This window comes from Protomyctophum bolini (assembly GCF_963924005.1).
Source record: "Protomyctophum bolini genome assembly, chromosome: 1".
NCBI classification, from domain to species: domain Eukaryota; kingdom Metazoa; phylum Chordata; class Actinopteri; order Myctophiformes; family Myctophidae; genus Protomyctophum; species Protomyctophum bolini.
In genome coordinates this window covers 43,173,056-43,187,026 of record NC_137862.1, presented here as the reverse complement: position 1 = coordinate 43,187,026, position 13,971 = coordinate 43,173,056, and the positions used below count along the sequence as shown (strand labels likewise).

Below are 13,971 nucleotides of genomic sequence, written 5' to 3'. Positions count from 1 at the left end.
GTGCCTATACGGGCACTGATGGGTTGCCAAAGGGCCCTTCTGTGTGGAGTGTGCATGTTCTCCCTGTGTCCCCTAGTGTAGGTACCCTCACATGAGTGTACCGAGGGCATGTCCATCTGAGGGATTTGGAGATACAAATTGCTGTGAGACGAGAGAACAGGACAACTCATCTCCTTTCATGGGACCAGACCTGTGACAGTGGCAGCATGTCGTTAGGTTATAGGAGTATTGTCTACAACCACTGGCACCTGTGTATGACTCTGTGTAATGTCCTTGGTTTGGTAGAGTGTCCGGAAACGTGAGGTTCCCAGTTCGATCCCTGCGGGCTCCCCCCGAGTTAGTGTCAAAGTGTCCTTGAGCAAGACTCTGAACTCCTAATTGCTCTCGATGTGCAGGTTTTCTCTACCATTGGTGTGTGAATGTAATGCACTATATCCACCAAAATGACCCACTGAAACGACCCCTAACACCCTTTATTTATTCTGAGATGTCACTTATAGTGAAAGTGACTGCTCTCTGATGGAGAGGACGGAAACCGATTTAAATTAAATGCTGTCCTCAGTCAGAACTCATTCCAACGACTATATTCATTTATAATTCTAATTCCTAACGTGACCTTTATTCAGCTCCCCCAAAAGCACTCGACACCTGTTGATGTTATGGGACATGACACTAGATGGCGACAAAGTCTTATGAATCTTAAATCTGGCTTTGCCAGATAATGGAAAACTGCTTATAATGTAAGTTCACAGTCTGCAGCAAATCATACTTTTTGACTGTAGACCAGTGGTTTGCAACCTTTCCATTATTTATTCAGCATTAGAGCCACGGATCACCATTTGATGACATTTAGCCTCTCAGACCCATTTGAGCCACGGACCACCATTTGATGACACCCTCAGTTTCATGAGGAGGAGGGATATCCCCTAAAAAAAACTCGGACTCAGACTACAAACAGTGCAAGTCAGAGAGAGAGAGATGTAGTTGGAGATGTTGTTTAGTCAATCAATGAGACAATGACGGTCGTTAACAAGCCATCAAAACAGACAGTGAACGACCCAGTCAAATCTCCCTCAGAGAGTCTGTTCGACAAGTAGCCTATTCAGCATATCGATAACGATGATGATTGACTCATCTTTTTGCTTTTATCACTTGGGGACATTCATTGATCCCCCCCCCCCCCCCCCCCCTCCCCTCCCAGTCAGATAGGCATTTTATACCAGGGTACAAACATTTTCTTCAGGGGTAATTTTATTTTATTTTTAAACCTGTCCCTAAACAGTGGTTGAGAACCACTGGTCTAGACCCATGTATATAAAAAAGCTCTAAGTTCATCATCATGGGTGCGTCAACGCACGCCTCTCAGCCAATCAGAGCCCAGATACTTCTGTGTTGCCATGTCTGCTTATTATAAGCGACCTTTGGGCTTGTTTTCCCTGTAAAGTCGCTTGTTGTAAATGTCAGAAGTTGCGTTTAACAAGAATGTTTTAAAAAGAAATAACACTTTTTCTTTAGCAGAAGAAAAGTTAGCAGAACTGTACTTTCCTGCGCTTTTTTCTGCAAAAGTATTGATTCAATCAATCAAGCAATCATCTATATTTGAGCGACCACATCAAACACGAGATGGATGCTGGCAAATACTGCGGCATGGTCATGCTGGACCTCCAAAAGGCTTTCCACACCGTAAACCACATACTTGATAAAGCAATTGGTTTTGATAGCACATCAGTGAGCTGGATGCAATCCTACCTGGAGGAGAGAGAACAGATTGCGGGTGGTAGGCTGCAGTCCGACAGGTTGGGGTTTTAGTATAGTCTGCCATGCTTATTCCCAATTTTATCATGATTGTTTAACTGCTATCTTGTCTTACAGGACGACTGTGTGTGTGTGTGTGTGTGTGTGTGTGTGTGTGTGTGTGTGTGTGTGTGTGTGTGTGTGTGTGTGTGTGTGTGTGTGTGTGTGTGTGTGTGTGTGTGTGTGTGCGTGCGTGTGTGTGTGCGCGCGCGCACACGCATTATATTCTATGCTCTGAGTAAAACTCCGTGCCTAAGTGCCCTGGTCGCATATATAATGAAACTATGCGTATAGTATACACTAGTGCTATGTATACATATAATGCTATCTAAATTACATAACTTGAGCCTTTGCATACGGCTTAAGGTCGTCGAGGCTAGGACACAGGTGTGGTTTTTACTTTCTTAAACTCTATATATGATTTCCTTTTTGTTTCCTTCGTAGAAGTGTATATTTGTACAGTATCTTTAAATGTTCTGATGAATTGAAAATGGAGGACCCTGATGTAAACATGTCTTAGTGTTTATAAGGCTTTATCCTCGTAGCAGTTTTTGAGTGGTGCAACCACTCCTATAGACAACTATGTGTGTGGCTGTGTCCCTAGGTCTGTCCCTGTGTCCCTGGCTGTGTCCGAGCACGAAAATAGCGTTAAAGCGTTTGTTCACCACGAAGTGTCACTGTTGCACAGCCTAACACACAGACACAGAGAGGAGGGCTAGTACAGTACAGTACAGTACAGTACAGTACAGTACAGTACAGTACAGTACAGTACAGTACAGTACAGTACCACTCACTTCAGACAGGTCTGATTTTTGTATTGACTCAATCAATCTATCAATCCATCAATCCAGTATAGGTTTGTGCAAGTGCATACCATAGTGGTTTATTTTTGGGCTTGTTTTCCTAGATTTGGTTGCTCACAAAATCTGGCAACACTGATAGATCTACGTCTACGGCGGCTTCATTGGCTCAAATCACTGTGCACGACTCGTCGGCACCAGTGTTGCCATGTCCGCTTATTATAAGCGGCTTTGGGCTTGCTTTTCTGTAAAGTTGCTTAGTTATTGGTAGTTGGGTTTTTTGGGGGCTAGTTTCTAAAGTGCTTATTTGGGCTCGCTTCATAAGGCAGTTTAAACCAGTATTTCTCAAACATTTGCAAGTCAAGGATCCCCAAATGAATAAATAGGTTAGTTGTCTGTGGACCCCCATTTGAAAATATATTATGCCAGGGAGTGGGACCCCCATACAAGATGCACAGCAGTCTTAGTAGTGGTGCCGCACTGCCGGTCGATGGTAGAACAATCTAAATGTGAAGTCTTGAAAATGAAAAGACAAAGGTGTGGCCACACTAGCCAAAGTGCCGATACTTTATTGGAATAGGACACAGAGAATAAAAACCAACGTTTCGGCAGATGCAACTGGCTTCTTCAGCGTATGTGGGGAAAAAAACACATATACTGTATAGAGCCAGGGCTTGCCTTAAACATTCAATCAATGACATACTGATAGTGCTGAGAGCAACCATTAAAGTGGAATGCCACTCATTTTCAACACTGAACTATATGTCATTAGTAAAGCTGAGGGCAGAGAGCACTGAAGGGAAGGGGGGGGGGGGTGCAGTGGCCCAAACCCAAGAAAAGGGCACATTTGTGCACAGCAATTTTTGTGCGTGGTCTTTTTGTGGGGTCCCTCGTGCCATTTCACACCATAAATAGCCAGCCTGGGCAGCATTCCTTTTCGGATTTATGATCCGATCGGGAGTGGATGATATCGCTACATCATGTTGTAGTATTGTTTTGTAGTCATCAGGCAGGAACACTCAATCGGAACTTCCCTTTCCCTCAAACCGATTTTTATCAATAAAAGCTGCAGGCTACGAGAGCTTTTATTGTTATTCTTCCGGTTTGAGGGAAAAGGAAGTTCAGATTGATTGTTCCTCCCTGATGACTACAAAACAATGACTACAACATGACGTAGCGATACCATCCCTTCCAGACCGGTTCACACGGCAATTTAGTAACACAGACCAGGCTTTCCTCCGAGGTGGAAAGCCTGGTGACGCGAGGTTACCATAGATGTAGTGGGTCTTGTGCTAATGGAGCAGGCCCGGTGCCATTTGGAAAATGTCCCCCCCCCCCCCCCTCAGTTTCGTTTTATTGATTGTGACCGTCTATCACACCTTGTGACACGCTCCATATATGGCTGTCTCCATGAAGATCACGACACTGACCTCATCAAATCCCGAATAGGCAGCGATACATGGAAAAGACCTAGATCTGCATATATGGAGCCGGCCAGCAATTCTACATCTGACCTCAAACCCTTAGATCTCCATATATGGAGCTGACATATTCTGACATTCCATGTTGATCCCTCCCCAGTCGTCCTTCTTTTTCAATGTCTCAATTTTGAATGATACCTGTCCATTCAAACTGTTGACGGGCCTGCCCCAAAGTTATTAGTGCAGCCGCGCCCGGCAGCCAGCGAAAACTAGAGTTCTCAACAGGCATACCTGCGCCCTACTTGGGCAGGCCAGCCCAGACATTTTACGCCCAACCCAGCCCGAAAACGTCTTGTTTGTCTTATATTGACCTTTAGGCTATTTTTGTTTAACTGTACCCTTTCTACAAACTGTGAATACAATAATCAATCAATCAATCAATCGATCAATCAATCAGTGTAATATTATGTTGAAAGAAGGCCTCCCTCCCTCTTTTAGCCTTGTTCATTGTTTTCCTAGACCTGCTTTACTTGTTTCTCCCCCGCAGACAGTCAGACCTGGCCACTCCTCTCGGTAGCAGACAGTCCTCTCTGCTCTCTCGTCAGTATTCGTCAGTCAGTGAAATCGTCGCCACTTCGACATTCTCTCACAATGGCGAGAACATAACGGACACAAATGCAATGGGGGACGGCGCGCACGCACGCACGCACGCACACACATACACACACACACTGGAGTGGAGCAGCAGCGGCTATAGTATAAATGTGACCGAACGCCTTTGATTTCACTCGGTGACTGAATGTCGGAGGAACAGAAGAATGTTAGCTTGACGGTTCGAGCCTGCAGGGATCGAGCCCTCCTCCTCCTCCGCGGATTAGAGGAGCTGTGTTCAGGTGGCTACAGACAGCCCGCTAGGCTAGAGGGACTGTGTGTGTGTGTTTATGGAGGCTGCTGTGATGCTACGTATGCATCTGGAAGTGGAAGAAGAAGCAGCCGATCGGAGGAGAAAAACGCGTTCCTCCTAAAATATAAAACCATGCGAGAAGAAGAGAAGTGTGTGTGTTGTGAGGCCGGCGTGTTTCTTCATTTGGACTGACTGAGGGACACAAGAAGAACACGTTATTTGATGTCTTTTTGTAATCCACCAAAACCAAAGACTCATTCTAACGGCTTATAACGGCGAGACAGAGAGACACACACAACGGAACGGATCTGGATTTTAACTTATTTTGGCTCATAGTCATACCAGTGTGTATACAGTGCATTTAACTATAGTTATCTTGGCCAGAGCACACACCAGTGTGTATTGAACTAGTTATTTTCTCCAGAGGACCAGTGTGTATTGAACTAGTTATTTTCTCCAGAGGACCAGTTATCTCCTCCAGAGGACAGATCATTATTGCATTGAACTAGTCCTCTCCTCCAGAGGACAGATCATTATTGCATTGAACTAGTTATCTTCTCCAGACAACAGATAATTATTGCATTGAACTAGTCCTTTCCTCCAGACAACAGATCATTGTATTGTATAGTATTGTAGCTAATGGGCATGGCAGGTCGCAGCCGCAGAGCTTGGTTCAGCGTCTTGCTCGGCCTGGTCCTGGGCTTCACGCTGGCCTCCAGGCTCATCCTGCCCAAGGCGAGCGAGCTCAAGAAGGCTGGCCAGAAACGCAAAGCCAACAGTCCGGGGGGCCCCGGCGGGGCTGGGGCCGGTGGCGGCGGTGGTGGTCCGGGGGGCTGCGGGCTGAACGCAGGGGGAGGAGGGGGTCCGCGGACCATGAAGGACCACCTCCTGTCGTGGCCCCCGCAGGACGGCTCGCCGGCCGCCGAAAAGGGGAGCCCCGTGGTCCGCTCCAAGAACTTCCTGTTCGTCGGCGTCATGACCGCCCAGAAGTACCTGAACAACCGAGCCGTGGCCGCGCACAGGTACGTGTGTGTGTGTGTGCGCGTGCGCTTGTGTGTCTGGGTCTGAGTTTAACTCAAACTTTCATTTACATAAAATATTGAATGCAAGGTTCCAGCTATGACGTGTGTGTGTGTGTGTGTGTGTGTGTGTGTGTGTGTGTTTTTGTGCGCGCGCGCGCGTGCGTCATTCCTTCATGACAGTGAAGGAATGCTGCTTTTTCTTTCCTCTATAAATCTCAGTCTAGCTTTTTTGTACACGTCAGTTGCGTTCTGTCAGTCTGTCTGTCTGTACTCTCCTATAGCTCCCTGTGTGTGTAACTGTAATTTCAGCCCTGCTCGTTATATATATACCGCTGCTCTCTAATTTTCTGCTGGCTTTGTTGGAAATTGCGTTAAAGAAGCAATCGTCCAGTCAGTCAGACTGACTAACTGTATCCACATTCCACTGGCAACACTTTGGTTGAGACAAGCAGCAACATTGTATCAAACACAGTGAATCAATCACAGCATGCTTTGGGTACAACAACACATCTGATAGGGTACAATCAATGCAGCCAACCAGATATCAACCCATCAAACCCATCTCTAAAAGACACCCTACCCTGGGGGGAGCGTACCTATGTTCCTGGGTCCCATCTCTAAAAGACCACCCTGCCCTGGGTCCTTGGACCCCCTACATTGAAAACCTATTTACAACAATGTAACCTACCATAGTAACGATACCATATCACATCTGATACAATGTAGCCAACCATAGATACCTATAGCCCCTTTTGGGACAGGTAGCTGAGGGTACCTAAAGGGGCTACATAGATAACATACCACATCTGATACAATGTAGTGCCAAAACCGAATTGTCAAAGAACCAGGGTGATTGTTGTGATAAAATGATCAAGATGTAATAAATCAATGCAATTGCCATGTAGCCCAGGGGTGACCACTTTTATTTTGACTTGGGAGCTACTTTAAAAATGACCAGCTAAACAAGATCTACCCACCGAAACAAAATGTTATGCTGAAGATACATGAGGGGGCTTTGGAATAGCGGCAATGGTGTTACGATTAATAATTGTATTATTTTCAATCACAGGGTACAGAAAGAAATCTTCGCAACAGTGCAGTAACAATTAATAAAGGAAAAACATAAGACCTGGAATGGGAAATAGAGGAGTGGAATAGGGAGGGTTTTTAGTATTTCATTTGTAATGAAAATCACAAAAGCAATGTTTGTGCTGCACAGCAACACTCTTGAAAGCAAAATATTGCATTGTGGGTTTGAGCTGACGGGCCCTTTTTTGATGTCAATCAATCAAGTCACCTAAATTCAAGTGGCAGAACAGAAGCCACAATAGTTTTTTTTCTTTTAGTATATATTTTAATTAAAATATTATTTAGAGGCATGTACATGCGATCTACCTGCACAGCTGGTAGAATTTGATCTACCTTTTGAGCACCCCTGATGTAACCCTACAACAAAGGTATGTACAAAAACTGGTATATATACTATAATATATATATACAGTATATAATATGAATCATATTGGGTTTTCGGCCAACTGTTTCTTATATTCAGTATTCGGTTTCGGCCAATAATTTCCTATTCGGTGCATCCCTAGTCAAAGCAAAAGTGGAACAACAATCAATCTCTCAGATGTGAATGGCCCCTACGACACACAGAAGAGACAGGAGACAGAGAGGAGACAGCTGTCTCTCAGTTGTGAACGTTGCCTCAGTAGTCTTTAGACACACGCTAGTCTGCCTGCCGACAGCCCTGGCTCTTGTATTGGGGAATGGGGATGCGTTTTAGAGTCTTGACAAATTATAGTGTTGACTGTCAACAAGACAAAAGAACCTGTGTTTTTGTACCGGATACATATATCGTCCTAAACATTTAGTGAAAAGATTCCTCAGGCTGTTTTATATATCCTGCACAGCTTCCACATCTTAACTGCCTTATTGCTTATCTGAGAAAATAACAACACCCTTGGGGCATGTATATTGTTTTTTTTAAACACACAACAGTGCGTCATTTAACAACATAATTCGATCCGCTGTGTGTATAAATATGACGCGGAAATAGAACCCCAAGTTGATGTTGACGTGTCGGTGCAGTCGACATCTTTCAAGTTCCATTTGTGTAAATCTGAGCCGTGATGGGAAAACGCAGTTAAAAACGGCCATATAGCCTCCAGTTATCTCCTTGAAAATGTATGAAGAACCCTTTGATTAAGTGTTTGGACCATCGCGGCCTTAAGCCGCTCCGGTTCCTCCAAGGCTGCCATGGCAGACGGCTCTATTGATCTCTGTGTTTACTGCTTTGTGACTTCACGTCTCCTCCCGTCTCTGGTGTGTGCTTTCATTGACTTTAGCCCCTGGCTCTGGACTGACACAGTCCACAGTAGTAGGCCTCTTTCATTGACTTTAGCCCCTGACACAGTCCACACTCAGCAGTAGTAGGCCTCTGCCTCCTATAGATCAGGGGTACTTGAGCCCCCCTCTGGTGGTACACAGAGGAGTCTCCCAAAAAAGGAGAAAAAAGACTAAAGTGGAATGAAATATTTATATTACTACAGGTAGTTCTTCTGACCAAGCAATTGGTTGAAATAGGCTCTCCAGCCGTGCTGAAATGAGCATGACAGCACACCTAGCCGTTAAGTTTTATTTTATAGAATAGAAGAGTTTGTCAGAGCAGCAGCATTATTGGTTTAGGAATGGAACAAAAAGGGAAGGTATACACTTCTGTATTTTAACTTCAGTTATTATGGTGGTACTTGGAGAGCCAAATATCTTCTGAGGTGGTACTTCAGTGTAAAAAGGTTGGGAACCAATGCTATAGATGACTGACTGGTTCGTAAAGTGGGGTCCGGGGACCCCCAGGGGTCCTTGAGGGAGTTCCAGGGGGTCCCCCCAGATAAATGATAGGTTGTAACCAAATGGACCCTTTTGTCTGTAACTCTGTAACCATACAGTAATTTGTGTGTGTCTGTGAATGTACAATCATTTGTGTATGTCTGTGAATCTACAGTCATTTGTGTGTGTGTCTGTGAATGTAGTCATTTGTGTGTGTCTGTGAATGTACAGTCATTTGTGTGTGTCTGTGAATGTACAGTCATTTGTGTGTGTCTGTGAATGTACAGTCACGTGTGTGTGTCTGTGAATCTACAGTCATTTGTGTGTGTCTGTGAATGTAGAGTCATTTGTGTGTGTCAGTGAATGTACAGTCGTGTGTGTGTGTGTGTGTGTGTCTGTGAATCTACAGTCATTTGTGTGTCTGTGAATGTACAGTCATTTGTGTGTGTCTGTGAATGTACAGTCATTTGTGTGTGTTTGTGAATGTACAGCTGTGTGTGTGTGTGTGTGTGTGTGTGTGTGTGTGTGTGTGTGTGTGTGTGTGTGTGTGTGTGAATGTACAGTCATTTGTGTGTGTCTGTGAATGTACAGTCATGTGTGTGTGTGTGTGTGTGTGTGTGTGTGTGTGTGTCTGTGAATGTACAGTCATTTGTGTGTGTCTGTGAATGTACAGTCATTTGTGTGTGTTTGTGAATGTACAGCTGTGTGTGTGCCTGTGGATGTACAGTCATTTGTGTGTGTCTGTGAATGTACAGTCATTTGTGTGTGTGTCATTTCATAATTAATGATTATCTTGAAATGTGTGACCGACTGTCCTAAAACATGCTGTGAATGTTAATTTAAATGGATCTGGAGGAGACTCAAATAGTGCTGTTTTGTCACACTTTAGCCGGGTCACGAGGAACATAATCTGCCTTTTTTGGGGGGGAAGAACAACATGCATGTGTGTTAGTCAGTGTACATCTGCAAAAGCATCTCGCTGTGAGCGTGAATTACAGTTACATATCAAGTACAGTTTCATTTCATCTCCCACTTAGTGTACAGATCTTTAATATATTTATTGAAATATATTATATCCTGTCAATGTACACACACACACACACACACACACACACACACACACACACGCACACACACGCAGACATATTGCCCAGAGTAATTATTATCCGATGTTTGCTTGCTTACAGATGCTAATCACTTCAGTTATGACACTTGCTGTAGTGTTGTTAACATGAGCACCGATTAAACAGCACCATGTGTGTGTGTGTGTGTGTGTGTGTGTGTGCGTGCGTGTGTTTGTGTGTGAAATGTGTTGACAGCCAGTTTTAAACACAGAAAATAGTTGACTCTCCTTTGGGGAAATATAAGGCACAAATAAATAAATAATGCTTGAGAGTGAGACCAATAGATTGTCCCATATTACGGTCCCAGCCCCATGGTTTAAAATGATCAGTCCCCACGACTGATTTTAGCATTTAGATCGGCTATTTTCGTTCATTAATTATTTTAAGATGAAATAGTATTTGAAGAGATCAAGTAGACTTACTTGCTCCTTTCCCTGGCTGGACGTAGCGCGTGGAAGGAACACGTTATTCATACCGGTTCCTTTCCCCTCCATCAGGCTGTTGTTTTGTGTCTTTATTGATAGTTACAGTGAAGACAGCCAGGTCTTTATTGATAGTTTCAGTGAAGACAGACAGACAGGTCTTTATTGATAGTTACAGTGAGTGAAGACAGACAGACAGACAGGTCTTTATTGATAGTTGCAGTGAAGACAGACAGACAGGTCTTTATTGATAGTTACAGTGAAGACAGACAGGTCTTTATTGATAGTTACAGTGAAGACAGACAGGTCTTTATTGATAGTTACAGTGAAATCAGACAGGTCTTTATTGATAGTTACAGTGAGTGAAGACAGACAGGTCTTTATTGATAGTTACAGTGAAGACAGACAGACAGGTCTTTATTGATAGTTACAGTGCAGACAGACAGACGGGTCTTTATTGATAGTTACAGTGAAGAGAAGACAGACAGACGGGTCTTGATAGTTACAGTGAAGACAGACAGACGGGTCTTTATTGATAGACAGACAGGAAAGAGGGAGAGAGAGAGAGGGGGAGAGACACGCAGCAAAGGTCGTCATGAACGGGACTCGAACACGCAAGGAGCTGTCAGGCCAGAGCCTATATGTGGCATGCGCCTGCCCCCCCCCCCCCCATCATTACATTTTTAGTCTTTAGAATGTATTTAGCTTCATTCCATGCAGTCTACAGTATGTTGTGTAGCGGCAGCCTATTGATGCATGCATAACTCAATCAGTCTGTGTTTGCCCGTTTCTCTCTGGTGTTTGAGTTGTCACAATTATTAATTCATCGTCTAATAGCAATTATTTGATCAATCAAGCTTTAAGTAGCATGTGGCATGTCAAACTAGGGTGTTATTATACACGAAAAACACTCCTTGGGCTAAATATGGCACTCTATAGTGTATATGCAGTTAGGTTCTTAGCTTATGTATTACTCATGATGATTATTTCTATGTATTTGATGTACTATCATGTGTTGTTCTTGCTTACTGTAAATAGCTCTGGATTGAGAGCGTCTGCTAAATGCCTACATTGTAACTCGTATCTAACTTTCACCCCCCCTCCCATCCCCGTGCTTCTCACTAGGACGTGGGCTCAGGACATCCCGGGCCGCGTGGAGTTCTTCTCCAGCGAGGGTTCGGACACGTCCATCCCCATCCCCATCGTGGCGCTGCGGAACGTGGACGACTCGTACCCGCCACAGAAGAAGTCGTTCATGATGCTCAAGTACATGCACGACCACTACCTGGACGGCTACGAGTGGTTCATGAGGGCCGACGACGACGTCTACATCAAGAGCGACCGCCTGGAGGCCTTCCTGCGCAGCCTCAACAGCAGCGAGGCCATCTTCCTGGGCCAGACAGGCATGGGCGCCCGCGACGAGCTGGGCAAGCTGGCGCTGGAGCCCGGCGAGAACTTCTGCATGGGCGGGCCGGGGGTGATCATGTCGCGCGAGGTGCTCCGGCGCATGGTGCCGCACATCGGGGAGTGCCTCCGGGAGATGTACACCACGCACGAGGACGTGGAGGTGGGCCGCTGCGTCCGGAGGTTCGCCGGAGTGCAGTGTGTCTGGAGCTACGAGGTAAGAGATACAACACACACACCGTAACCCTAACCCCCTTCAACAAAGATGGCGAAAGCAAACGTTCTTTGTTTTGTACAAAACACTGAAGTCCGTGAACCAGAAACCTATCCTGGGGTCCAGTGTGTCTGGTCCTACGAGGTAAGAGACAGCAGAAGGGTGACATCAGCCCTCAACGGCTTCTGTAAGAAATCTGGGGAGGGGAATCCCCAGATTTCAATAATGCAGGCAATAATGCAGCAGAAGGACTTCTCTGGTACATGCCAGATGCGCGCGGATCATTTTCCACTAGTAAATAATGCAGGACATATATTTCATTTTGACGGAAACAAAGACTTGGCCAACTCGAACCAAACCAAACAATTAATCAACTAATTGACCATTTAAGGGGGCAGCGGCAGCCCCATTTCTTTTTGTATGTGGACTACAGCTCCAAGAATAGAAATGCGTATAAAGGAGTCTACTAAGCATGCCATTTAATTGCTTGGCATTCCGTGCATTCATAATGGTTCATTGTCACTTACTCAATGCGTTACAGATTGACTGGGTCTGCTAGGAGCGTTTGCCTCTCAGCCATACCAAGATGTCCTTAGTTCCAGCCATACCAAGGTCTGCTTTAGGAAAGATGTCCTTGGTTCCAGCCATACCAAGGTCTGCTTTAGGAAAGATGTCCTTAGTTCCAACCAAGCTACAATCAAAATTCCTCATCCCAGACGTTGTGCTTTCTAAGCTGTATTGTTTTAAATCAGTGGCTTTAACAAGTTTTTTCAGCCATAATTTTGGGCATTGCAAATTGTATGTTGGTCAAACATTGTCTGTTTTTAACTGGAAACCGGTATACTTGTTTTTGTTCTTCCACAGAACACATTTTCAGCTTCCATGCCATTATAAGCATTAGACTTTAGCAGGTTATGCTACCCTAATGAAACTCTCTACTATCTTTGTCCACACATGACACATCCGCTGGGATGTGCCCACACAGGTGTGCTAGACTTTAAGGTGACCAGAACATCCAAAATGTTCATTTGAGGGACTAATGTTGGTCATGGTGGTATGGCCGACTTGGTACTGTAGCCTATAGGGGATATTTATTGTGTCATTAAAACGGGCTTAAAAACACATCTTGCAGGAAAAGATATGACTACTTTACAACAGAAAGCCAACTATCAGGGGACTAACATTTGAACACTGATGCCTGCCCATCACAATAATGTGGGACAGGGTCTCAATTTGAACACTGATGCCTGTCAGTCACAATGTGGGACAAGTCGCACGTTAAACGGCTATAGTAGTTTGTTCTGCTTGCAGTTGCACCACTTTGTGTGACGAGGTCTCGTTTGGCTTATCGTATTTACCTTCCCCATATTGCATTCTACACCAAGTGCCCTTAATCGCATCTCCATAAATCATTCTTTGCGCGGTATAGACACTGTGTGTTGCAACATGCCTTAAACGTTCCCATCCAAATTCATCTGCATAGAATATTACCGGGACTTGAGTGTAAACTGGCTGAACCGGCATATTCTGCTCTGTTCAAAAGACTGCAATTCATATGCTTTGTTGTTGAACTCATTGAGCTCATTGAACTGAGCACTGAGCTCTGAGCTGGCGCTGTGCACTGCATCAGCCAGCCTTCAGTCCCTCTGCCACCTTCATCCAAACATATCTGAATATAGCCCATCTACCACGTGTCACGTCATATTCTAAGAAAACAAATTATGTATATATGGGTAGTTTTTAGCTATAACATACGTGTGTGTGTGTGTGTGTGTGTGTGTGTGTGTGTGTGTGTGTGACTCAAACTCTCATTCCCATAAAACATATTGATTGCAAGCTTCCAGCTTACCTAATACCATATGACAACGTTTATGCAAGGGTCCTCCAACTTACATGATTAGGCCAGTTTATGTTTTTATTTAGTTAATCTGTTCTTTTTGTGTATATTAGTCCTTTATGTTCGCTAACGTAACCCTCGGGTTTAACCAGCTGTGCACGGTCAATTGGATGCTTTTTTTGTGATGACATTCCTGACAG

General features: G+C 44.6%; 1 protein-coding gene across 1 annotated transcript in view; it reads left to right on the top strand.

The window, feature by feature from the left end:
• Window positions 1-4,646: 4,646 nt before the first annotated feature.
• Window positions 4,647-13,971, top strand: part of chsy1 (chondroitin sulfate synthase 1) — a 73,739-nt gene continuing 64,414 nt past the window's right edge. The window contains exons 1-2 of the mRNA XM_080769158.1: window positions 4,647-5,941; window positions 11,442-11,937. Coding sequence (XP_080625284.1) covers window positions 5,559-5,941; window positions 11,442-11,937 — 879 coding nt within the window. The 5' untranslated portion in view covers window positions 4,647-5,558. The remainder of the gene's footprint in view (window positions 5,942-11,441; window positions 11,938-13,971) is intronic.